Here is a 25,031-nt window from a genome sequence, read left to right on the forward strand (position 1 = left end):
TTAAGTTGTTTGCAAGAGCCGGAACACCTTTCTGTGAATGGAGGGCTGAGAAGCAGCAGCATTTGGTGCGTTACTGCCGTTCTCGGTGGGCTCTTCAATGGCTGGCTTTTGAACAAAGAAATCCGAGTGGAAGAAAGCCTGCGGCAGTCCCGAGTTCTTGTGCTGTCGTGGAAAATTACTATCTAAATAAAGAAAGATAAATTAATTTTTTTTAAAAGGTCATTCTGTTCTCCTCAGTGATGGAGTCTTGCTGCCCAGATTAGGGACCACAGGGCTCTAGCTCAAGCCATCAAAACTGAAGATTTGGAGAAGTGGGTGAAATTTAGGGATGGCTCAGCAATTACTGCTGCTGATCTGGGGGTTTGGGAGCAAAATACGGCGGGAGGGGTAATTCCTTTTCCTCTAGAGTAAGAGCTACAGAGGATGGGAGGAATTGAAAAGACCAAGCCTGCTCCTCATGCACCATTCCTGGACCATTTCATCTTTCCACAGGGAAACATTTGCCCAGCTTCTCTCACTGATTTCCAAAGAACTCAACAAAAGTCTTCACCAGCCACAGACACTGTATTTACCTTGTTTCTCCTCTAATTCAGAACATGAACCGATGTGGAGCCGTGCCAGCAGTAAATTTGGACTTAAAGTGGTTCTCCCAGGAATCTGGTATGCAACACTTCCCTCTCCTTTACTTTCTTCTTCAAGTCTGCCCAGAACTGTAGCTGCTTTTAAAAGCAAAAAACTCACCTCCAGAATAAATAGGAAAGCTCACAATAATGCTTCTGTCCTTTCAAAAGAGTTGGGGGGGGGGGGGAAACACCAAACAGTTTCAAATATTTACAGTCCATCTGGAGCACTGACAATGGGTCTACCAAATTCCAGCCTTTGACAAAATCTCCCAGAAAAGAAAACATGGGAAAAACAGACCTCTGAATCTACAGACTGAAGCCCAATTATTAACATTTGCTCAGTAAATAACTTTCCTAGCACGGATGGAAGCCTGTGTTCACAAAGCACTGAACGGCGCTGCACCCAAGATGGCTCGTTTTTTTCCCAGGAGTTGGGTTGGGTTTTTTTTTTCCTCGGTATTTCCTACTCATTGGAATGCAATTTAGGACTGAGAGACACTTTTTTACAAGGCAACAGGATTCGTCTTTAAAAGGAAATACCACCAGCAATAAACAGCACTATTCCTAGCGCTTGTTATACCTGCATGGGGAAAGCAGCCCATGCACGGTCTCTGCAGGTCCAAGCCTTCCCCGCTCCCTCTTACCTCCTTCCTGGAGCTGGCCGTGTCGCTTCCACTCACTTCCACCCGCAGGCTCTTGTGCCGGAGGATGAGGATCTCCTTGGCACGCTCCACGGGCTCGGCCTCTCCGGGAAGGGTGTGCCTGTTGTACGCCGGCCCCTGCACGTCGCACCAGAGAGACCGCTGTTGGAGGTGGGACCATCCCTCCCTCCGCAGCAGCATCCCTTCACTAGTGCCTGCATCTTCGAGGGTCCTTCAACCCCCCTGTGACCACCCTGCCTAGTTACGGGGATAAATGGATCCACCCAAGTATGAGAGGTGGCGATGGAGGGAAAGAGCCAAAGGAGGAAGATGGGAGTCCAAACTCCGCTTCTTCATGCGAAATTGCCCAAGCGCTCACTGAATGACGAGGCTGAGACGCATCTTTATTAAGTCCAGGTGACACACCAACCTCGTGCAACTACTCTGTTGGAGGCGTCTTCAGCCTCAATGCCTCTACCAGCCCTCCAATATTTTATATCAGCCCCACCTTCACATATTAACCACGCAAGCAACAGGAACCATAAAACCTGTTTCAAAAGCCATAAACCAGCTAAAGTTAAATCTCCCGCTAACATCACTGGGAGTTGGGATAAGTCTGTCACCACAAGGGTTGAGGCTGGATTTAGGCAGGAGTAAGTGCAAACAGGAGGTATGCCTTCTTCTTCATCCCATTCACCATTCCTATGGGTCTCCTCCCAGCCTTATCTAGTTGCTTCTCTCGGCTCAGCAAGGGGACAGGAGGGGGCGGTTGATCCCCCGTACTGAGCTGCCCACACCAGCCACATCCCCAAGGACTCCATATTTCGTGCGTAATCCATAAAACAAAGGCTTAGGTGGATTTTAAGGATAAGGCTCCATGTATCACCATGTGAACAGCAATTACAATGCGCAGTCCTGGGTGCTGTGTAAAACCTCAGGCACATTATTCATGAGTTATTCTGTAAACAGCACATGGTTTCGATGCTATTTACCAGTTGTACCAGTTTCATGGCAAAACTGCCGAGCGGCTTTAAAACCTCTGCAGATTAATTCTCACTCGCACCTCACTGACTGTGCTCTCTTCTACGGGAAAAAATGCAACGCGAGGGTAACGCCATCCCTGCTCTGCGCTGTAGGTAACCAGGAGCTGTTGCAACCGCTGGATCTGCTAACCTGATGCCTGAAGATCCATGTGCTCCTCCTTTCTCCTTTCTGGGTCTGGGTACTGATGCCTAAAATACTTCATGAAATTATAGGCTGACTGGGTGAACCTTTCAAAAGCTGTCATGCTGCAAACAGAAATGTGCCACTGACTTGGAAACTGGATCTGGCTTCACACAGCCAACTATTCTCTGCTCACAAAGAGACATCATTAGTAATTATGTAAATATTCATAACATCTGCTCAGGCTGTTAGGATAACTGAGATAACTTTTGTTATTGGACATCTAAAATACAGATTGAGGGAAGAGTTATACCGTTCTCCTTATTCGGTACAGGTTCCTTGCCAATATTTCCTGTATATTTTCCAGGACATCCGGATTCAGAGCGTCCTCCAATTTTTTGTCGATTATGACAGTCCTGTCGTTGCTGCAAAGAAAACCAGAACGCCTTATTTTGGAAGACGCAGAGTAGCACCACCAGTGCATCCCCAAAGCCCGGTGTTCACAGCAGCCCGTTCGGATCCCACCACCAGCAGACATGACCAACAGCTAAGCCTTGCAGATGGAGCTCGCTGCAGAAGGGGCATTTGGTATTTGCATCAGAGCTGCGCCATCCATGTGCTCCCTGGTCGATAAAAGAGCTGTGGGGAGCTGTGGCAGAGCAGAACCGTCTGTGAGAGATGAGATGGCCGTTCTGACGTGCAAATATTTTGACCCTGCTGTCCCAGCCGATGCTCATTCTCGCTGTTGGTTCCTTCAGTACACGTAACGGTGCAAAGCCATCAAAAAATGGTGCAAGAGCACCATTTCTGTGTAACTCGAGGGGGGATACAGGTGACCCTCCACGTACAAGATCAGAAACTATGTTCATCGATGCCAGTAGACTGCTCACCCACCTGATCTTTTTTAATACCCACCTACTAATCTTTAAATTGTGTTTATATTGCACTTGTCCAAGCTATGTTGCTCCTTCCCATGGGATAGCCCGACAGGGAAGAGCAGAGGAGGCAGAGAAGTTTTCGCAAAAGCTTTTCGTTACTGTTCCCTCCGGTGGGAGGGTTGGGAGGAGTGCTGAAAGGGGACGGCTGCAGGGGAGCACTTACAGCAAGGATGGGTGAGACGGGGCATGACCCAGCTGCCCTGCTTCTGCCAGTTCAATGGCATGTTTCCGCTCCAGCTTTTCATAGAGAAGCACGATACTTGATTTTGGCTGGTCGTATTCTCGAAGTAGGATCTTCTGCAGGTATTTGCTGTTGAAATACTCTAACCTGTTTGAGAACAAAACAAGACGGGCTTAGCCTCCTCCCACAACTCCCCAGCACCAAAATGGACCTGAGCAAGCCAGCAGGTTCATAGTCCACGACTGCCCCATATTCCGTTATATTCCATTACCTTCTTTCCAGAAACCAATGGTCCCAGAGGTCAGTCCCTAATTATTTCTGCACTGCAGTACCTGAGCTAAGATATTAAAACTTTGCCAAATACAATAAAACCTCCCCAAAGTGCCAGATTTATCATGAACTCCACTATAAGTGCTACAAGTACATGCAGTAGCCCCAGGGCATGCCACAGATTTAAACGCTTCCAGATTCCCTCTTGAATCATTTCCTCTCACTTTCTGCTCGAATGCAGCACAACCTTTGGGAAAGATCTAGCCAGCACCAAATACTGACGCTCAAGTTTGGCCCTTGTTAGCTATACACAAACCTGCTTACAAGGAGCCAGGACACTCGTCAGCAGCAACGATTCCCATACCCTCTAGTGGCACTTCCAAGCACTGGCATTCCTAAGAAAATCCCTGCCAGCTGTTTATCAGCTACCGTGAAGTTAGCTGCATCTGTGTCTGCACAGCCAAGGAATTAAACCTGGTAGATTGCTATTAGGACATTTTACGTTATTTGTATTTTTTAAAAAATCTCCTATGTGTACAATCTACCAGAACTTAATGAAAATCGAGCACTTTGCTACAGAAATCTGTAGCCATCCTCTATAATTTGTCAGTCCACAAGAAGCAGTTGCCCCTCCAAGCGCTGCAAGCTCATATTTTTAATGTTAATTGTGCACCCACTGGGTTGGGTCCTCAGCTCCCGCACGGCAGGACAGGCAGGAGGGCACGGGCAGCACTGCTGCAGGCAGGGCAGGCTGAAGCCACACAAGCTGTGTATTGTGCTGGCATGGCCTTTTCATTTCCAGCACATTTCTTTGGACAAGAAGGGACAAACACAATAGGAGAGGAGAAAGGATTCTTTGTAGAGTGAAGTACAATACGTGACCTGCAAGCGGGGAAGCGCCCCGAGAACCCGGTCCCACCTTGGACGAGGAAAAGCTGCCCCTTTGTCACCTGCCTTGTGCCACGAGGATGAACAAGGCTCAGCCGCCCACAGTGGAAACTTAGAGAATAGAAACCAGCCTCGTTTTTTTCTACACATGTACACAGTTGTATTTTGGCAAATCCTTACTTGTCTTTCCAGTAATACTGTCCCCAGTGTCCAGATATATCTTCAATGCCAGCCAGCAAATGATCCAAGAACTAAACAGAAGAGAGGATTTTGCTATACACCGGTTGCATGTATTGCATACGTGATGAACTCAGTCAGCAAACATCAAAAGCCAGCAGACAAAACAGGAGATGCTTTCAGCTCGGTACACAGCGCCGGTAAACAAGAAGAGGGGATGTCGGGCTAATTCCCCATCCAGTCATCCACGCGTCTCCCTCGGTTCTGGAGCACAATAAGTGGTTTGGCTGCTTGCTTTCAGGTCTGTGCGAGCAAAGAATAATCGCTGAGGGACGTGGATCTGCTCTTTGTGATACGTACAGGATGGCTGATGGCTTGCACACCCTGCGTATTGGGCCTTGATAAGCAGCAAATGCTCACATTGAGGTTTTTTAGGACAATTTGTCTCAGGCGATCAGTATCTTCAGGATATAGATGTAGATAATGTTCAAATGATGTTTCATCTTGAATAATAAATACTGCCTTCCCCCAGACACTTCCACTAAATGAAATCATTGGCCATATCATGCCTTATACAAAACCATTATTATGGTTTAAAATTATATGAAAAATCCCAGACAGGTTGATTTTTCCACCTAGAAGTTAAATCTCGGTAATTTCCCAAATTGTTTTCCCTCCTACTGGCATCTCTAAACTGGGAGATGTCTCTGCTCTACCACGGTCAATGCCCCTCCACACTCAGGTACCGATGTCCCTGGAGCTTCCTCCAGCTCTGATTTGAAAAAAAATTTATTTTTTGTGGGGTCAGAGACAGAAAAGTTTCAGAGCGGTTCACTCAGCCCTGCAGCCTGGTACAGGTTGAGAGTCCTCACATCGCTATTAGCTGCCGTATGGTCTAGGACCGACAAATGACCTGCCCACTGAGCATCGCTCTTGAGAGTGAGAATGGCCCAAGTATCTGGACGGAGAAATAAATTTGAGGAAGAAAGCTGCTTCTGGCTTCTGTGTGCCTGGTTTCCAACTATCTGCATTGTTACCTTCTCTACTTAATTGGTACACAGCCATTTTCAGCTCACGTTTCCTAATAAACACATTTCCAGAGATGATTTACTATTCACGCACTAACAAAAGAAGAAAGTATTCTCTGTTCATGATAGGAAAAGCCTCTTCAGCCTATTGAACTGTTCTGTTAACCTCAGACAAAGCCCTGTAATACAACCTAATTGTGAGGATGCCAAACAGTTTTTATAAATGTCCTCAGACCTAATGTCTTTATCTCCAGCTACCCAAAAAGGAGACAAAAATATTCCTGAAGGAGCCATACCTACAGAAATGTGACGGGGCATAAACAATTAGATTCAGAAACATTATTTTACACTGGATGCAGTGTAAAAAAATCCCATTAAAAATCCCAGGCCACAGCTCCCTATCAGGTTGTACGTCTCAGACCGAAGGAGACCTGGTGCAAAGCCTCCCTGATTTGCTCCTCGGAGCACCGACGGCACTGCGGTGGGATCCAGCCGAGCTTCCCTCCAGCAATGCAAAGCCTCAGCTAGGCGTGCAGAGCACCTTGCTTTCTCATGTAGTTGACCCACTCTTTGGAGAAGTCCTCTGTAACTAGAAAGGCCAATGTTTGGACAGCAAGAGCAAGGTGAACTAAATTCCACCTTTGGGTTATGGTGACTTCAGTGGTTCCTTCCAAAACAGTGTTTTCCTTACCCTCCCTTTTCTAAATTTTTTTGCAAAAACATCCAAACTGATGGTGGTGAAGTGACTGGTGAACACATGGAAGATCCCAACCCTGAAAGCGACCAAGTCTCATTTTCTTTCTTTCACTCTTTTCAGAGAAGCAGAAAAGTGGGCGTTAGGTTTGAGTGTAAACTTTTGGGTGAGTGACTATCTTTTCCTGTCACGTTTGTGCACCAGCCAGTGCAACACCAGCCGGACCGAGTCGGTGGCTGCTATTCCAGTGCAAATAATAACCCATGGTTAGGAAGCTGCATAGGACTTCAAACCTGGAAAGGGACTGACCTGCAGAGGATTCAGGTAAGACTGCAGATCTGTAGAGTCCCTGGAGGCACATCACATTTCAGAAGGACCGTATTGCTATCAGCAAAGCATATTGGAAAGCTCTGGCTGTGTGTTGATGGATGCACCACTTACCCGAATATGGATCTGCTCTCCCACTGTGGGAGCACTCTCTCTTTTCCTCTTGACAGCCAACAGGTCAACGAGAGGACGGATGGTCATTCCCTGCAGCATAACCACAAACACAAAAATCAGCCTTTCTTCACATCAAGTGTTCTTAGTGTCAACAGGAGCTCACATACAGGCTTCAGGATGGGGGTAGGCAGAGAGGAGAAATGCTCCACGCTCCTCATCCGGCATCTCAAAGACCACAAAAAGTCAACCAATAACTTCAAGGTCAAGCCTGTGGCTTGCTCTTGCTTGTAGCCTACCAGATGGAAAGGGGCTTGAAACGTGCAAAGTTCAAACGCCTGAAACGATGATAGTCCTTGAGACCTCACAGCGCGCAGCCTCCGCCAGCATTCGTCTGCTAACTTTTTGAGTATTATGTGTCACGGGTCATTACTCCAACGGTCTTTGATGGCTAGCCAGTGGCTCAGTTTACTAATCAAAGTATCCACCTGGGGGGAAGGGTCAAGGGAAGAGTTTTAATGTCCTTTAAGCCTCGTGAGAGAACTGCTAAAATGCTGCTGTGGTGCGTTTCTTAGTCTGGCTTCGGTATGAAATGACTTTTCTAGGACATGTTTACAGCAAAAATGATTGAGTAGTTGATGTTTACGACTTCTGAATGTCACCAATGCTGGCACGGAGGAGAGTTGAACACATTTTTAATTGCAGAAACAATTAATGTGTCATTTTAATAGCTAATAGTAATAAAAAATGCATCACTATTCAGAGTAAACAACATAAAACTCACAAATTCAGAAATAACACATATTACAAAAATTAAGTAGAGACTATGCAATTTCATCTCTTGCCTTCACTGGATAATCAGCCACATTTGTTTTCATTTTAAAGTGGCATTTTGGAGTTTTGTGACCAGGACTCCCAAATTTAGAAACACCTGAATGTTTTAAATTCAGAAACACAAATTTAGAAACACCTAAATTTAGAAACACCTGGCCCTTCCTGACCTTGGAAGCATTATGGGAATCCCACGTGTCATTCCAGGCCACATGTCATTTCACAACACACCTGTAGGTCCCCTGTGACGCTCCTCCACCCACCAGGGATAACTCATCTGAAGTGCATCCATCGCATGATGCTGACGGCTCTATCGTGGCTCACCCAAAGTTTTTCTACCGCCAGCGATCCAGTAGCTAACGGGTCAGCGTAGGCAGCAAACAAAAAAACCCCACACCTCTTCACAATTATTGTATTTGCTAACAATTTCATGGAAGAGGTCAGAGGCCAGCAGGCTAAGAGAGTGAGCTTCAAATGGAGAACGTGGTACTTCATTTTTAAACCGCACTGAAAGGCAGAACAATGAGGGCTTTTTGTGACATTCCAGACAAGCCCACAGCTCCTTGGAGGACTTTCTGGTCTACGTGGCACATATCCAGGCCTGCCTGGAAGCACTGAGGGCTTGACAATTGCTCAGTCAACCTTCTCAAAATTATTAACCAGGCTTGTTGTGGGAAGAGGCTTATGCAAGTGAGGCCAAAATAGATGAGTTTCCTGGGTTGCGTAATGCACTGATAGACCCATGTACGGACAAGCCCAACTGCTTACTCGTTGGTCATTAGTCTGTGTAGCACGAGGCTTTTCAGACAGTGTGGTCGGGATTTCCAAGAAAATGAAGTGGGTTTGTGCTCCAACAAGATGCCTTGCTGGCCCTCACCAGCTTAAAAGGGCCCAAATCATCTCTCCCCTGGTTTCTGTCCTATCTTAACACAGACACCCCCTGCCAAGTCGGTATTGATATCACTGTGAATATAAAGAAAACTTATCGCACAAAACAACAACAGTCCACTATCCACAGAAGTTGGTTTGCAGCCAATATTTCACTTCTCTTTGCCACCCGAAGTGACACGCACCATGGAAGATGCTGGGATATTGAAAATATTCACTCTTCAACCCTGCGTCCATCAACGTGGCTGGCAGCAGTGCCACGGACTTCAGAAGCTGTAGGAGTCATTTGCAAACCCAAGTTTCTGCGAAGGTCCATCTTAATACCTGCCTCTGTTATATTTACCTATGTTTTCTGTGCTGAGCTACAGCAATATCCTTCTGGTGCGGCTTTTAAGCAAGTTTACCACCCCCACCCGCCCCTTCTCGTGGTGGCCTCAGCTGCACAATACTGCAGGTATCCGGAGCCCGAGCAAAGTCTGTCTTTATAGACGCTATGTTCCCGCTGAATGGCTGAAGGTCAAGGGGTCGCCCCGCCGACACGTACCCACGGGGGACCCTGTTTAACTCTCACCCTTTTGCATGGAGATGACATCACCAGTTGAGCTTTGAGGTTACACAAAAGCCCTTTTCCCGGTCCTGGGAAGGATTTTCCGAAGCCTCGGCAGAATGGAGCTGCTGCCTTAGAACAACCTTTGTCTGAGACTCAAGAGCGTCTCTGCATGAGCGGACGTGCCTAGTGACCGTATCTTTTCAATTTCTGACCCACATTTGCATCTTAAAACTTGTCAACGTCCACCTAAGTACGCTTCCCCCACCCCTGGCCCCTGCTCTCTCCTTTCAGTCTGAAAACTGTGCCCGGTCCAGCTGCCCTGCGGGTCTCAGCTCCGAGCCCATCGGCACGTCACACTTGTTGACCATTTTTTCAGCTCATGATGTGGATTAGGTGGACGTGGGGAAGCAGAGAGTCAACCCCAACCCTCCGCATTGCCCAAGCGCCCTACACCCACACCTGAGGGGTTCAGGGAGGCCAAGTGGAAGGCATTTGCTCTCGCAGGGTGACGCTCAGCCATGGGGCAGCTGTCACCGTGACCCACCATCTCCCAAAGCCCCAGCAGCCGCTCTGCTCCCTCCATCCGAGGGCAGGAGGAGGGCAGCCCTGGGTCAGCAGCTCTGCACGGACCTCATGCCCTTGGGCAGGAGCTCCCAGGGAGCTCTTCGGCACGGCATCTTTCCCAGACCCCCATCCCACTTCCTTCAGCCCTATGGAGACCCACTCTTAACTTCTGGGGACAGAGCACACCAGGTAGACATCAGCCTTGCTCGCTTCAGGACCAGACGACCGCAATTTTCCCACCACATCCTCCTTTACACGGGACAGCGTTTTCCAGCTGAACTAAAAGGTGTATTTCGGAGAAACCCCCGAAGGAGCCTCGCCCTTACAGACGTGCTGCTGGGCAGAGAAGAGCAGGCAGACACATCCAACACCTTCATCCCCAGAAGGCTGCAGGAGTGGCTTTGCCACTAGATGTCACAGCGATGCCGAGAGCTGCTGCCTGCCTGCTCCTCCCGAGCAGGGCTTCCCTGCGCCCTGGAGCACAGCAACTCCTCGCAACCTCAGCCTGCGCCCAAGGCAGAGGAAACCCTTCTCCATCCTACACCTGCAGGGGTGCTAATTAAGAATCCGGGAAAAATAAAAGCATATTAGTAAGGAGAGCAATACCAGCACCAAGTTCTGCCCCTGCCCCAGCTGCAGGCTGAGCAGCCTGGGTCCTCGCCCGCTATGCAACTGCGGGCAGGGGTCAGATGTGGCACCCCCCATATGCTCCCCAGGAGCAGCTCAAGCTGCAGATGCTCCTATAGCTTCTCTATAGGATTGGGCTTTGCAAAAAACACCCACGGCAGAAATCAGTCTTTAAAAAGAAAAAAAAAAAAAAAAAAGTACATTCATGCTTTAAACAGTAAACCCAATTATCTCAGAGCAACCAGTGCTGTGAGGGTCCAGCTCCCTCTCCTACCCTGGCAGCAGGGGGTTAACACGGCCACGGCCACCCCGTGGTGTGGGCAGGTTGCAATCACTTGCAGAAGCTTTCCCACTGGGCAGGAAACCACCCAAGAATCACTAGGGCAGAAAGAGAAAGCAGGTAGCAACAGGGCTTAGGGATCAGTTATAAAAGAAAAGTTAGAGGCAAATAAATCAAATGCGCTATGACTTTTTTTGTTTGCTTCTGATTTTCCTTGCTTTTATAACAAGTAACACACCCCAATTTTTTTTTTCCAGTGGAAGAGTTAAAGCAATCCCCTTCCTGCTGCATCATCATAAAATAACTGCAGCTGCTTTGCTGCATGAATGTGAAAACATCTCAGACATACATACAAAATATTTTGATAAACAACTAATGACTATTGTTGCTTCAGCTGTTGGATGCCCCAGTAAAATGGAACTCATTCTCAGGAAATGTTAAGTCACTCCTTCAAAATTAGGTCCCTTTAAATCGTCCCACTTGTGAACTACCAAAACCGAGATGGCCAAACCACAAACGTCTTTTAAGATTCTTGCTGCCCATGTTCAGAGGGTTTGGAGTATCTCCAGTATCTTCCATCTTCTCACCTTTGGGATCAGGAAAACTGACCTTCACTACTGCATGGCTCAGGTAGCATTTCATTTCGTGACAAGGCCTACAATAACAAGTAGTTCTTACCTTGCTCAAACAGCAAACTAGTTGATTTGTGTTGGCTTTGCTCTCATGTAAAACACGTAAAAGCACTCCTTCAGAGAGGAAACCTATGCCAGCATCCTTCTTCACAATTTTCACCACTGCTGCTCCAATACGGATGGACCAGATCAAAGATGGGACAAGTTATCATGGAAGATGCTACAGCACATGTTGTAAGTCAACAACCGCTAGTCAACCTCACGAGCGTGTGGCACATTCTCACACCTTCTGCCTCTTTCTTCAAAATAAAAATTTTAACTTTTTATATGCCTAACCACTCATAGGAGGGAAAGTTTTAATGACTGGTAAATCCTTGTATCCATCTAATGGTTTAGTACTGGTTATTTGTCTGGAAAAAAAAAAAAAAAGTCATGCTCATACTTTACATCTGCTGGTGACCCCCAGATTGTTTTTACCTGTACGAACACGGTGAAGAGGATGACAACTGTTGTTGCTGCAATGAAGAGCTTCTTTCTGGGAAAGTCAGGAAGCAAGAAAACCAAAGAGAAACAAATGGCTCCTCGGAGACCCCCGTACGCTATAATGAACTGGTCTTTGCTGGTGATGGTGTTCACGTGAAATCTGTTCACAAAGAAAGTCAGCACAAGAACCCCTGAAAAGCAGGAAAGAAGATGGGAGCACATCAAACAAAAAGAGCAATTAGATAAAACTCATACTCTTATGATAGATTTTATGATACCAGTAAAACATCACTGAACTGGTAAACACCAGTCACGAGGAACTGGCCGAGGCCCAAGGTGGTATAGTCCCAATATGCCACTGGAGAAGGGCTTTTCTTCCAGCCTGGTCCAACAGGTTTGCATTTGATTTGTCCAGATAAAAATTAATCCCCAGCACATTTCTGATTTGGGGGGTCACAAACACCATTGACTGGCCACAGTTCGGGGGGCTTGTATGACTATAACATTTTAGGTAGCTCATCTCGTAGCAAATTCTCTTGTTTTTTAACTCAGCCTTGTGCTTATCACAGTCCACCTGCGAAACGAGAGTTTCCTTCAGAAGGACTCTGAACTCTGCAGGGGAGTTTTAGTGTCATCCCGCTCCCACGACCAGAAAATACCCTTTACCTGGTGACTCAGCGTTCAGCATCAGCTAAATACTGAACAAACAATAACGACTGGCAACATAGGATGTATCAGCACATTTATTTTGATGGTAGTTAATTAAAGTTTTTAGGGCAAATCTATAGTCATGTGCCAGCCGAAACTTTACTCGTATAATGATACAGAGCCAGATTCTGAGAACTGAACTGAAATACTGACTGATTTATTCTAATTGGTGATAATAAATGCTTGAATTGCTTGGATTATAAATGCTCTCAAGGCAAACAACCAGCAACAATTTAGCCACAAGTTACCCTCCAATTTCCAAAAGTTTCCAAGCAGTAGCTTGGATAAGTAGCTATATTCTGCCTGTGTTAATGTTGTTTCTTCACAAATCTTTCACTCAAAGATTTATACTGTATGAATTTAAGACTACGTAAGGTGACACAGCAGTTGATGTGATTTATAGTCATTTGCAAATACGTAAACAGATGCAGAAAGGTACAAGAAGTCGGGCCTTAAATCAGTAAGCCACGATCACAATACCAACGGATACGATAAGCATCTTATTTCCCGAAGATTGATGGCCATGTTGAGAACTGACGACACAGACCGTCATCGGCTTTTGCTAGGAATTAGCTGGATCCCCATCACTATTGCTTTCCTAAAGGGTGTTTGTAAAAGAAATAAACCTCAAAAATAGCGCACTTGTAATGTACATAGCAAACATCTTCCCGCACACGTACAACTAAAAATAGCTGAACTTCGATTGCACATCAGACCAGTTTGAAGAAAACAAAAGGCTGGGGATGGTCAATTAACTGAACCTTGCAACACCTTCCCCATCTCCGGAGCTCCGTGGAGCTGGTGCCCAGACCAGCAGATGTGAAGTACTTCTGTTTCAAGGTTCTTTGTAACTTAAAAAATAAATAAATAAAATAAAGCATACCTCAGATCACATCTGCAGCTACTGTAAAGCTCAGGCAGTGCCGACGATTTAAAGGAACAAAATTTACTTGAGCTGATATCCTGGCCTTTGTCTTAATTAATCCTTCCTCATAAATTATTATTAGCATTCCCTAAACTAATTCAAGGCCAGTTTGCTCCATGGGATGACACACAATTAATCATTTTGAACAGAATGTATTTTCTTCTGGAGATACACCTTGAGAAAGAGCAGAAGGAAACCTTCCTAGTGCTTGGGTAACAGTAGGATACTAGTGCTGTCACGCAATTAAGGTCTTTTGCTTTTCAGATCCTTGCAATTCCAATCCTTGTATCAAAGTAATTCCAGTCCCCAGGCTTCAGCAGAATCATTTCTCATTTAAGAGCACTGGGAGGGTCCAATAAAGGACTAGAGTACAGTTTACACACTAATCCCAGCACTGTCAACCCAAAAGTCCCCAATTCCGGCAAGCAAACTCTATGGGTGCCTCCCATTTCTGGATCAGTGCCCTGAGCACGTCCGGAGCTGCCGGACGAGTCTGGGCAGGTCAGGGTCTAACCTCACCCACCACCTCCACAGCAGGAGTTGCCCAGCCCGGCTTCCCGCAGCACCCTGCCTGGCTTGCGTCCTCCCGGCACACCTACGGCTCTCCAGCAAGGTGCTGCGGAAAAGGGACGCCCTATTCAGGATCAGATGCGCAAGACGATTTTCAGCCCTGGTTTGTATGTTCTTATGTAATTCAAGGGGGATTTCTGAACAGAAAGAGGGTTTTCTTTCCCGGCTGCAGCGCTGAGCCCTTCTCTAATAATGTGCTGCATAATTTGAGAATGCAATCAGAAGAGCTGTGTTTGGAGAGCCAGGGGATTTCCCGTGTGTTTTTGTAATGTTACCATGTTCCTTATGTCTTGCAATGAAGACTTTTTGAACCAAAAAATGTCAAACTCACTCAAAACTTCTTTTCATTTCAGCAAATAATTTAAGAGAAACCACTTAATCGTAATAAAACATTTGCATGCATGCACAACTGACTAATAAGCATGTTTCCAAGTGCATTTATGGCGCACAGTTACTAAAACAAACCTTGGCACGTATTAACAGCAATAAAACCCATTCTGCTATGTCTTGCTAATCATGGCCTATCCTATTTAAGCAATTTCTTGAAGCGTCTATCAAATTTGGGTTCACTCTGTTTGACTCAGTGGTCTGTAAACGTAAATCCTGTTGAATGTTTTTTAGCTTTCAAATTCTTTGCCAAAAATGTGTTCTCTGTTGCATTTGCAGATATAGTTAATATATAGAAACACCCATAAATGAGAAGGTAGGCACCTTGCACTCGCTTGGGCGACAGTAACTGCACACTATAAGAGGCAATGGAGAATCAGCCTCTCCGAACACCAAATCAGCGCAAGATACAACTGGGGACAATGGTAAAACAGTGCATCTATTTGTCTGGTCATTTACAATGCATGAAAATGGGATCCAGAGTATTCTGGGACCAGGACTCAGGTTTTCATCGTAACTGGTCTCCAGAAGATTATCTTTAGCCACAATTATGAGGGGTGTATTTTCATGCATAGCTCTCTTCCTCTTGTTATCACTAAGTCTCGGACGTTTTTTTTACTGTGAGGTTGGTCAAACGCTGCAATAAGTTCCCGAGGGAGGTTATAGCATCTCCGTCCATGGATAATCAAAAGCCACCTGGACACAGTCCTGTCTAGCTGACCCTGCTTAAGCAGGGGGTTGGACCAGATGATCTTGAGAAGTCCCTGCCAACCTCAGCAATTCCCTGATTCTGTGCAATTCTCTCATTCTCAGTCCTTATCTGAAGTTCTTGAGTTGGAGCAGAAGCATCCTCACATTTTAGGTCCCAGTTCTCATCTACCCTACTAAGCTGGGTAAATGCTCTTCTGTAAAGCAGAACAGCATCTCCCGGGACAGCTGTTTGAAGGTTCCTCCAGTTCCCATTTAAGGATGCTGCTGTACACAAACTTGTTAGGAATTAAATCCCTTAAATCTCTGCAATTCAGAATATGCAGTCAGAGGCCCCATGGTTTTACACGGCTCTCTGATCCCAAGCTACGTACTTACAACCTCCCTGCTACTGTGAAGATACCAAGGGACTAAGACACACTGAAATGGAAGAGGAGACCACGGCAATCAAAGGAGGGTCTAAGACAGAGGTATATCGTAGGTATCACGACTTAGTTATTTAGCACCAGTGCTGCCTATGGTGAGTGCACAGACTAGGAAATTGCAGTAAAATGCAAGACGTACTGCCGAGCAAGCGACGGAGGAGGAGGGAAGCATTGGCTGGGGTGTCCCACTTCAGTCCTTGCATTCACATCTGGAATGACCACACATACAGAGCGAGCAGCAAAGGCCGATGGTGGGGGGAGGAGCATTCTCTCATTTAATGGCATCACATTTTTCACTCCCATAAGTAATAATACATGTAAAAAAAATAAAATCTATAATTTCACCATACCTAGTGCTCTCCAAATGAGACAGAAAATGACAGTGAAGCAAATGTATGGCCAGTTCCACTCATGATTTTCTCCAATGGTGGAAACGCCAAGAAAGATGAAGATGAGGGTATCACTAACGCTGCTCCACATCTTCATGAAGTATTTGACTGTGGTGTGAGACTTCAGAGAGATGTTGGCCTCCACGTAACGTTTCATGCCCATAGCGCAAGCAATGATGCTGAGAAAATGAAAACGAAACAATAAATTTTTCTACTTAAGCACACAAAATCGACACATTGTCATTTATAAAAAAAAAAAATGGGCTTCATGAAGTCTTAGATGTTTGCAGACATCTCACTGGGTAGTGATTCGCTTCCTACATCAGTCCAACGATACCAGGAGGACCACCAGGACAGTAAGATACTATATAGGTTGACCAGACTGTCTGAATCTGGTTTTTAACAGATAAACAACTCACCATCTATTGCGTTTATCATAGCCATACAGCAATACCTACAATTAACTACACCCAGCTCTTCCCATCACAATACACTGTTTTCCGTTCTTTAACTTTGCCAAACTCTAACCATCTGGGCTGAAGAGTTTCATGCTCAGGAGCCCACACGACTTATTTTGCACGGATGAGAGAAAGACTTTTGAGGGAACGGGCGACTTGTTTCTCATCCTGAGAAACGTGTAAATAGGAGTCCTGCGAGTTTGGCTGATATCTGCTCGCTACAGCAGATTCTTGTAGGACTCGGAATCAGTGTAGTTTAAGAGCAGCCTGGATGCTGTGCTCCTTCACCCAAGGGACCAAAGCTCACCTGAAGCTGGAGAAACTCAAGCATACAACATACCTCACACTGTATATTTCTAAGCCCGACTGGACTTGCACTGTATATTATTTGGGCCCAGTTAGGAAGCCATTGGCTCCATGCAACCAAGAGACAATAAAATGCTCAAGCACGCTCATGAGGCTGCACAATGAGCCAAGAAATGCTGTTGCTATCGTCGGAACATCTGACCTCCTCAGGTATCGCATATCCAAGGTCACTTCAGAAGTGTGCAGCACCAATTAAAACTTCCGCCTTGCAATTTTTCATGGATAATTGGTTCTTCAAGTTACAGGGTACATGTGGTTAGCCTAATTCATCAGCTTTTCAAATCAATACATTTTCAGGCCAGCAATCTTAGAAGGTCAAAACAATCGAGCGCTCAAAATGTCGAAGCTCCATTTTTTATATTTTAACCTGGACAGGAACATTTTGTTCTAAACATTGCCCCAGCAATAGCAAAGCGGCTTCACGTTTCCGAGATCTGATTTCCATTCGTATTTGGTAAGGCCATCCACACGGAGCTTTATCACATTAAAAATTCCTTTCACGGGGGACATCATGGTAACTCTCTTTACATTATATCACACGCAGACAAGCCCACAGAGAAGTAGATCTTTGGCTTGCAAAAGTGCACCTGGGTCTGGCAAACTGACTTTAAACACCAGCTCTGACCAGGACAGGAATGTGACCCCTACAGATGCAAATAGGTGTTAAGATAGGTGGTGGCCTCCGCAGCACATTCTCCATAATGTATCCTCTCAGCTAAGAATTATTCAGAAAACAGCCATGCAACTACTGCTTTGCAGTGAAAACATCACATTTAACCCCGGAATTTCACAAAGGAGATTCTTTGCATTATTTGGGCTTCGATGGAAAAAACCCAGGGTTGGCCCCGACCCCAGCAAGCGGGACAGTTTGCAGACGGGCAGAGCTGACCGTGCTCTGGTTGTGGTTTTATAACCTGTATGAAACCAAAGACCCTGATTGTGCCCTCCACAGCGATTTCTTTATTTCAGGAAGAGACTGTCGGCCATCGCATTGCCGCTCCTGATCTGCACCGCCCTAACAGAGGCAGAGTAAGGGCCGCTTTCCTTCTGGCTCACCAGCGAATCACTAACACATCCTCACTGCCACAGCTCTGCATCTCTTGTTGGACCACGACAAAGGAATGAACAACCGCTACGTTAATTTCTGCTCTACTTAAAGCACTAAGAAAATCAGCAACGCTGTTACGGGAAAATATTTATCAGATATTCAGTTGGAACAACAAATGAGAAATTACAAGGAAAAAAGATTTTTTTTTTTTTTTTTCAAATGAAGATGCACTTCCACCCACTGCGAGTTGCTGATTACTGGGCTTTGCATTCAAACAAAAAACCCCCAGCAAACACACACGTTCCTATTTCTTTCATTTAAAAATAATTGTTATTTGTTTTTCCTCATCGCCATGAAAAAAGCATACTTTTTTTAAAGGAGAAAGAAACATTTGGGTTTGTCTGAAATTAAAACTGGGCTTCAGGGAGAGGACCTGTAGTAAAGGCACAGGATACAAAGGGTCGCACTCGGAAAAGCCACAATGCTCTTACTGGGGAAAGAGATCCCCTTTTATCCAGCAGCATGAGACCAAGGTTCAAATACCCTTTTTCATCTAACGTTCTTTGAGTTCCCATCTTTCTTCTCCTAAGAAAACGTACCAATACCAAAAATGTTCTGAAATCGGTCTTTTTTGATTTATCCTTTTCAGACTGACCCACTTTGCATAAAGCACTGAGCCAGAAAGAGTAACAGGGATGGAACCACAAGTGAAGGGAAAAAAAAATAAAATTAAAAAAAAATCTTCTGTTTCTGTGTCTGCCTCAATAAAGAGTGGATAAAATAGTTCCAGCTAGGAACAAAGAAATCCAACAAATATTTATGGGAAGTCACTTCCAGAGCCATGGTTTGGGAACACTTCTTGGGAAAAGGATGTGGGTTCACACCAGATTCACAGACAGGGAATAAACTTGACCTGTTCTGTCACAGCTTCAAAGATGGGCAAGGGGGGGGAAAAAGGAAGAGAGAAACCAAACTAAAAAACATTTGCAGAACTGTTTAGCAGATTGGGTTGCGTTCACAGATTTTTTTTTTTTTTTTTTGGACTATGTAGAATTGATTTTTTTTGGCAATCAATTTATTTTTCAAAGAAACAAACTGCCAAGATCTGCTTCTTATAATACAGTATTCCCTGGTCACAAATGAATGAATTGTTTGAAATCAAGATATATAAAAGAGGCATTTATAATTTGGCAATTATAAGACCGGCAGAGCAGGAATCAGCTGCCTGTGCAGTTGTTTTGCTTTAGAAACAATGCATTATTCAAAAGAATAGAAAATGGGTTCCATAATGGGTACAGTAGACTGTGATTGATAGAAGGAGACACCATTAGGATTGAATGTTTTCTGCTCCGTGATGATTATGCAGCATATTTATTTCACTGTTTTGTCTTACGCTCCTATAAATAGGCTTTCTCTTACCTATTCCCGGAGCTAGAATTGTTTTCAGTAATGCTAGAATATTGCTCCTATTAACCATTTGAGGAAAAAAAAAAAATCTGCAAGATAGAGGAATGGTTTCTATCCAAAGCAGTACCCTTGGTTTTAAAATAGATCTGCCAGATACTCCTGTGTCTAGCTGGTACCTGACTTAATTTTTTTATTTTCTTTTTATCTTCATTATTATCGGATTTACGGTTGTTTACACTGTAGCTATCAATGCAGTCTAAGTGCACTTCATAGTCTTTAGGGAAATATTAAGTAGGTGGTGGTGATCCTCAGCACCAGCTGGCTTAGTTCAGGCAGGAGAACCAAACGCAACAGATATCAGCCCACAGAAGCCAGAAGGACGGAATCACTCTGGTTTTCATCTGTCTCCGCTTCCCAAGGCGAGCTTTCTTTGACCATTAGGATTGTGGCATCTATTTTTTTCTCAGCACCTGCTCTGCAAGTGAAATGCACGACGTAAGCCCAAAGCTCAGTTACCTCTCTTAAAAGTGAAGGATCTGTCCCAAAATTATTCATTTTATCGAAAGACCTACCCAGTAAAAAAGAAAAATAAATTAACTGTATTATCTATAAATTACAATTTGCGAAAGACTGAATTTACAGAAACAAATAGCTTCTCTTCGCTGATCTGAAAAGTTGCACGGGAATACGCGAGATGGTATCCGATACAGCGCGGGACTCGGCTGCGGGACACGGGCCGTCCTCGTCTGCCCGTGTTGCTATACCCTGGTTGCACAAAAGCTTCACCGAGTAAACCCTTCAGTGCTCTAAAGTGGTTTTTAGATTGAAGAGTGTACAGGACTGACCGTGCTGTAGCAAATTGCAAGCAGTTTGGGTTTAGTAGCTTTGCGACCCTGATCTCCGACGACTTTGGCTGAAACTGGTCAGCAGATTTCAAACGTTACTGGAGACAGAGAGATGATGGATGACACCCTCGCTCCGGAGGCCAGACTAACTCACGAGCTGTGTCTGAACAACTTCTGGCAGTAAGTCTGAATCTCCAAAGAGGAGGTGTCCACTAGAGCCCTCCACCCCCGCACAGCAGGAGTATTCCCAGGCGCCGGCTCTGTCGGGGATACACAACTCCCACCCCATCGCTCTGCTCCCTCACCGTAAGGTCTCTCTCAGCACGCCCCAAGCTAGCCGGTAGGTAGGGCATGCACATCAGGAGGAGGGTGCTAGAACAGACGTGCTCTAAACTCAGAGCAAACCTTTCTGAGGATGTGATTGAATACTCCCTGCAGCTCTTCCAATGTTAGTTTTGACTGGGCCACACATGGAAAATAACAAAATATGCCAAGAAAGCCTCTTCTGGCTCTGCCAAACTCTCTAGACATCTCGCTGCTTGAACGTTCAGGGTTTCCAAACGGAAAACATGGGGCTCAAATAAACGTTCCTCAATAACTTACATAAACCGATCAGCCATCTGAAGCTTGCCCAGCAGTAGTCATCTGGATTGCTTGTGACTTGCAGCGATCACCATTGCCGTGTAACGTGTGGAACGGGGTTACACCTCCCAGCTCTTCCACAGGCTTTTATACTCGCCGTTCGCTGCCATACACAGATTTCCAACTAAGCAAACTTACTTTAAAACTTTTTCTGATACTTTTCAGTAAATACAGCCAGAAAGCCTTCCCGGACAGATGAGATGCTGGGACATACTTACGCCACGATCCCCGAAAGGTGAAACATTTCGGCAGTGAGGTAGGAAAGATAGCTGTACAGGAAGACAAAGAGCGGTTCGATGACACGGATATCCTTGGTGAATCGCGTGGTAAAGGCGGCAGTCATCCCAAAAATAAGACCTACTAAAACTCCTCCTAGCCCAACCACAAAGAATTTTCCAACTCCAGCAAACACATCCACACTTTTGATGGTTGGCATTTCACAGAAAGATCGAAATAGCTTGTAGAGCACCTGGGTGAAAAACGAAAGAGGAAAAACAGCCATTAATGAGATGGCCAGACATAGCATACGTTAACCAGACATGGCCATACGTAACGATGACACTAAAATACGCTGCTGGGATTTCTGCCAGTGCAGGGTCAGCATCCTTCTCTGGAGGTCAGGCTCCTACCCGGGGGTGCTGCGGCACTCACGTGCATTTCTATCTCTGTCCTGGTTTCAGCTGAGATAGAGTTAATTTTCTTTACAGTGGCTGGCATGGGGCTGTGTTTTGGATTTGTGCTGAAAACAGTGTTGATAACACAGAGATGTTTTAGTTGTTGCTGCACTGGGCAAGGACTTTTCAGCTTCCCCTGCTCTGCCAGGTGCAGAAGAAGCTGGGAGGGGACACGGCCAGGACAGCTGACCCCAACTGCCCAAAGGGACATCCCACACCATATGGTGTCATGCTCAGCATGTAAAGCTGGGGGAGAAGAAGGAAGGGGGGGACGTTCGGAGTGATGGCGTTTGTCTGCCCAAGTCACGGTTACACGTGATGGAGATGGCTGAACACCGGCCTGCCCATGGGAAGCAGTGAATGAATTCCTTGTTTTGCTTTGCTTGCGTGTGCGGCTTTTGCTTTCCCTATTAAACTGTCTTTACCTCAACCCACGAGTTTTCTCGCTTTCACCCTTCGGATTCTCTCCCCCACCCCACTGGGGGGAGTGAGCGAGCGGCTGGGGGGGCTTCGTTGCTGGCTGGGGTTAAACCACAACGATCTCCAGACACACGCAGAGATGTTCACCTAAAAGCTTCTCAGGACCTCAGGCCAGAGAAGTGGACCAGGAGCCCTCTGCTAGAAGAGGTTGTTGATGCCTTTTCCCTCTGCAGATCTCATGTCCCACCTCTCAGCACCAGCCCATCCTTCCTCTGAGCGTTAAATACTCAAAATAAAGGCTAGTCCTTACCACCGTCACCGCGTCATTCAGGAGCGATTCGCCAAAGACCAAAATGTGTAGCTTTTCATTGACGTGTATCTCTTCAAAGACGGCTAACACCGCCACGGGATCCACGGCGGCGATGAGGCTGCCGAAGAGGAGGTTGTGGAGCAACGACACGTCCTGCAGGTGAAAGGCTTTCACCTGGCAGATCCCGTACAAGGAAAAGCCGATCCCAAACACGTTCCATACCGTCCCCACGACGGCGTAGAGGAGGATAGTGCCGATGTTCTCAAAAAAGGGACGGCTGGGCATGAAGTACCCCGCATCAAGGACGATGGGTGGCAGCAGGTAGAGGAAAAAGATGTCGCTGTCCATAACAGGCGGTGACTTGTCGTTTAAGCCGTAGATGATTCCCCCCATGATGAGTCCTACAAATATCAATAAACAGCTTTCGGGAACGACGGAAGGCAGCTTGTTATATAGATGAAACCCTGGAAGGGGATGAATAGGAAAAAAAAAAAAAAGTATTACCTCATCAGCCCAAACTGGCTGAAGAGCACCAAACATCTCCTCGCTGGGGTGAGGAGGCTCCCCGTGCTCCCACCTCCAGCAGGCTACGCTCTGGAGTGGCGGTAATAAATGCACTCAATTAAGGTGAAGCCGCTCAATCAGAAATTGGCTAGAAAACCTGAAAGATTACTGAAAAGACCAACCTTTCTAAAATTGCTGTTGGTTCAGACTGCATTTCATCATAGCATAAGGTTAAAGATATATTTTTAGGTAATACACAAATAGAAAACATAAATAATCTGCATAAATAAAAAGATATTTGGAATTATTTATGACGTGATTTAGTTAGCATGCCATCTTCAGCACTAATGTAAATAGCAACTGCTAATTTTAAACACAATACAGATTCCAGACATTAAAAATAAAAAAAATCACAAAGAACATTCTTATCAATTATAAATGGTGCCACTTTTAATATTATTTAATCATTAACACTTAAAGCTAAAGGCAATGTTGAAAAAAAGTCCAATCAAGCCAGCCTTGTACAACACCCAATGTTAGAGAGAAATGCTGACAACCAGTACAAGTACTCGAGGTGAGTTATTAAGAGAAAGAAAGTAATTGAAACAAACCAAACCAGAATAGGAATAATAAGGAAAAAAAAAAAAATCTGTGATCATTATTATTTCTTTATGCATGTTAACAGGGTTGAGATCTCAACATATAATATGCAGAATAGTGAAACAAAAAGACCATTTCCATCTGAAAGAAATTCTGATCGAAACGAATCTCAGAGACTTCTCCCTTCTGAGGAAAAAAATAAAAAAATTTTCTTTTTTTCTGAGGAAAAAAAATAAAAATATATAAAAAAAGTAATTTAATAGAATTGATCACAATTCCTGGAGGGGAAAAAAAAAAAAAAAAAAGAATATATAATTTCCACTTTCCTATGCCCAGTTTTGCAGAAAAAAAAAAAAGATAGGTCCAAGTTAGACAAAATATAATTTCTTAGGTGTCGTTATACAGATAACCTCCTTGATGCAGAGAGATTTTATTTTAGGCTGTATAACACCCTGCACACGGAGTGAATTATTCCTTGTGGCTGGCCAGACGCAGTACCCTTTCTGAAGACCAAGGAGTCTTCATTTTAAGATGAAGATGTCAGTGGACAACCTGCACGCAGCGTAGGTGGCAAGCTAATGGAGATGAACGCACCCCGTGGTGTGCACTGCGGTTAAATAAGATTCCTGGAAACCCTGATAGTTTCCCTTCTAATAGCAACACCACGCACAGGTGTGAACTTCTAGATGGAAAACCATCACTTCCAACCTAAAATGCAACTGGGTAGTTATTTTCCGTGCGTGCAGTGTGTCTGGCACACGGTATGTGCATCCTTAGGACTTGGCCTGTTATCTCAGGCTGCGAGATTGGAGAAGAGGTGAAGCAAAGCCCACCCCTGCCCGCACCATCCCCACGGACACCCCCGTCCTTCCTCGCCCTCTCAAGATGCCTTACCTATTTTGGCCAAGGATGCAAGCATGATCCAGAGCGTGATTTCAAAGGGGACTTGAACATGCTGATAATCCAGAGAGAAAAACGCGTGTTCTGAGGATTCGTTGCCCTGGGCTTCCTCGGCAGCCCAGCTGACGTTCTCCGGGATCACGTCCTCCAGCAGCGGCATCGGTGGGGAGCCTCGCAGGGCTCTGACCCTGGTGGCCCGGAGGACGGAGGAGAGCAAGGACCCAGCTAGGACAGCAGCTGCAGCTCTGCACCCTGGCCTCTGCCCCTCCATCTGCCCTGGAAGCCGACTGCCGCGGGGATTGGGCTGCTCCCGCTCTCGCTGCTGCGGGCGAGCGGTTGGGAGCGCTGCTGGAGGCAGCCGGGCTCGCCTCGCCCTCGTGGCACGGGCTGCTGCAAAGAGAGGAGCAACCGCTCCGCCTCACGCTGTCTCTCCTCCCTGGTCCATCAGCTTCCAGCTGGGAGACCCTGCGGGAGAATCGCACCCCTTGGGACCGCGCGCCCAAATAGGCAGGGGCTCCTCCCGCTGATGCTTCCTTGAAGAAACGCTTCACGCGCTCGGACCGACTGCACATCTAGGCATGCTTGAGAAAGAGGCAAATTGCGTTTCGGACCTAACTCTTGACATATTTTGCCTTCCAGTCTCTCAGAAACCCTTCTTGGAAGGGGCTGGGGGGAAATTCTTCACTGCTGCTGGAGCAGCCAGGCTTTGACGGGACAGGTCCCACATAAAACAGCCCCATCCAGAAATGGATCCATCTCACAGTGGACTTTGCCAGCGCCCACAGAGAGAACACATGGCAGCAACATTACTGATAATCACAGTTTCCATTTGGTAAATCAAGCAAAGC

The 25,031-nt window shown here is 45.8% G+C and overlaps 1 protein-coding gene across 1 annotated transcript; it reads right to left on the minus strand.

The window, feature by feature from the left end:
• LOC142415000 (sodium/hydrogen exchanger 2-like) lies at window positions 1-24,755 on the minus strand. Its single transcript, XM_075512894.1, has 13 exons — window positions 24,606-24,755; window positions 24,178-24,505; window positions 22,180-22,643; window positions 20,994-21,244; window positions 15,971-16,188; window positions 11,892-12,088; window positions 7,046-7,135; window positions 4,886-4,956; window positions 3,530-3,694; window positions 2,742-2,853; window positions 1,268-1,402; window positions 742-781; window positions 1-182 (listed from the first exon to the last, which is right to left on the minus strand). Exons 1-13 carry the CDS (start codon window positions 24,753-24,755, stop codon window positions 1-3), a joined length of 2,403 nt encoding a protein of 800 aa, XP_075369009.1.
• Between the last annotated feature and the right edge of the window lie 276 nt (window positions 24,756-25,031).

This window comes from Mycteria americana, chromosome 10 (assembly GCF_035582795.1).
Source record: "Mycteria americana isolate JAX WOST 10 ecotype Jacksonville Zoo and Gardens chromosome 10, USCA_MyAme_1.0, whole genome shotgun sequence".
Lineage (NCBI taxonomy): Eukaryota > Metazoa > Chordata > Aves > Ciconiiformes > Ciconiidae > Mycteria > Mycteria americana.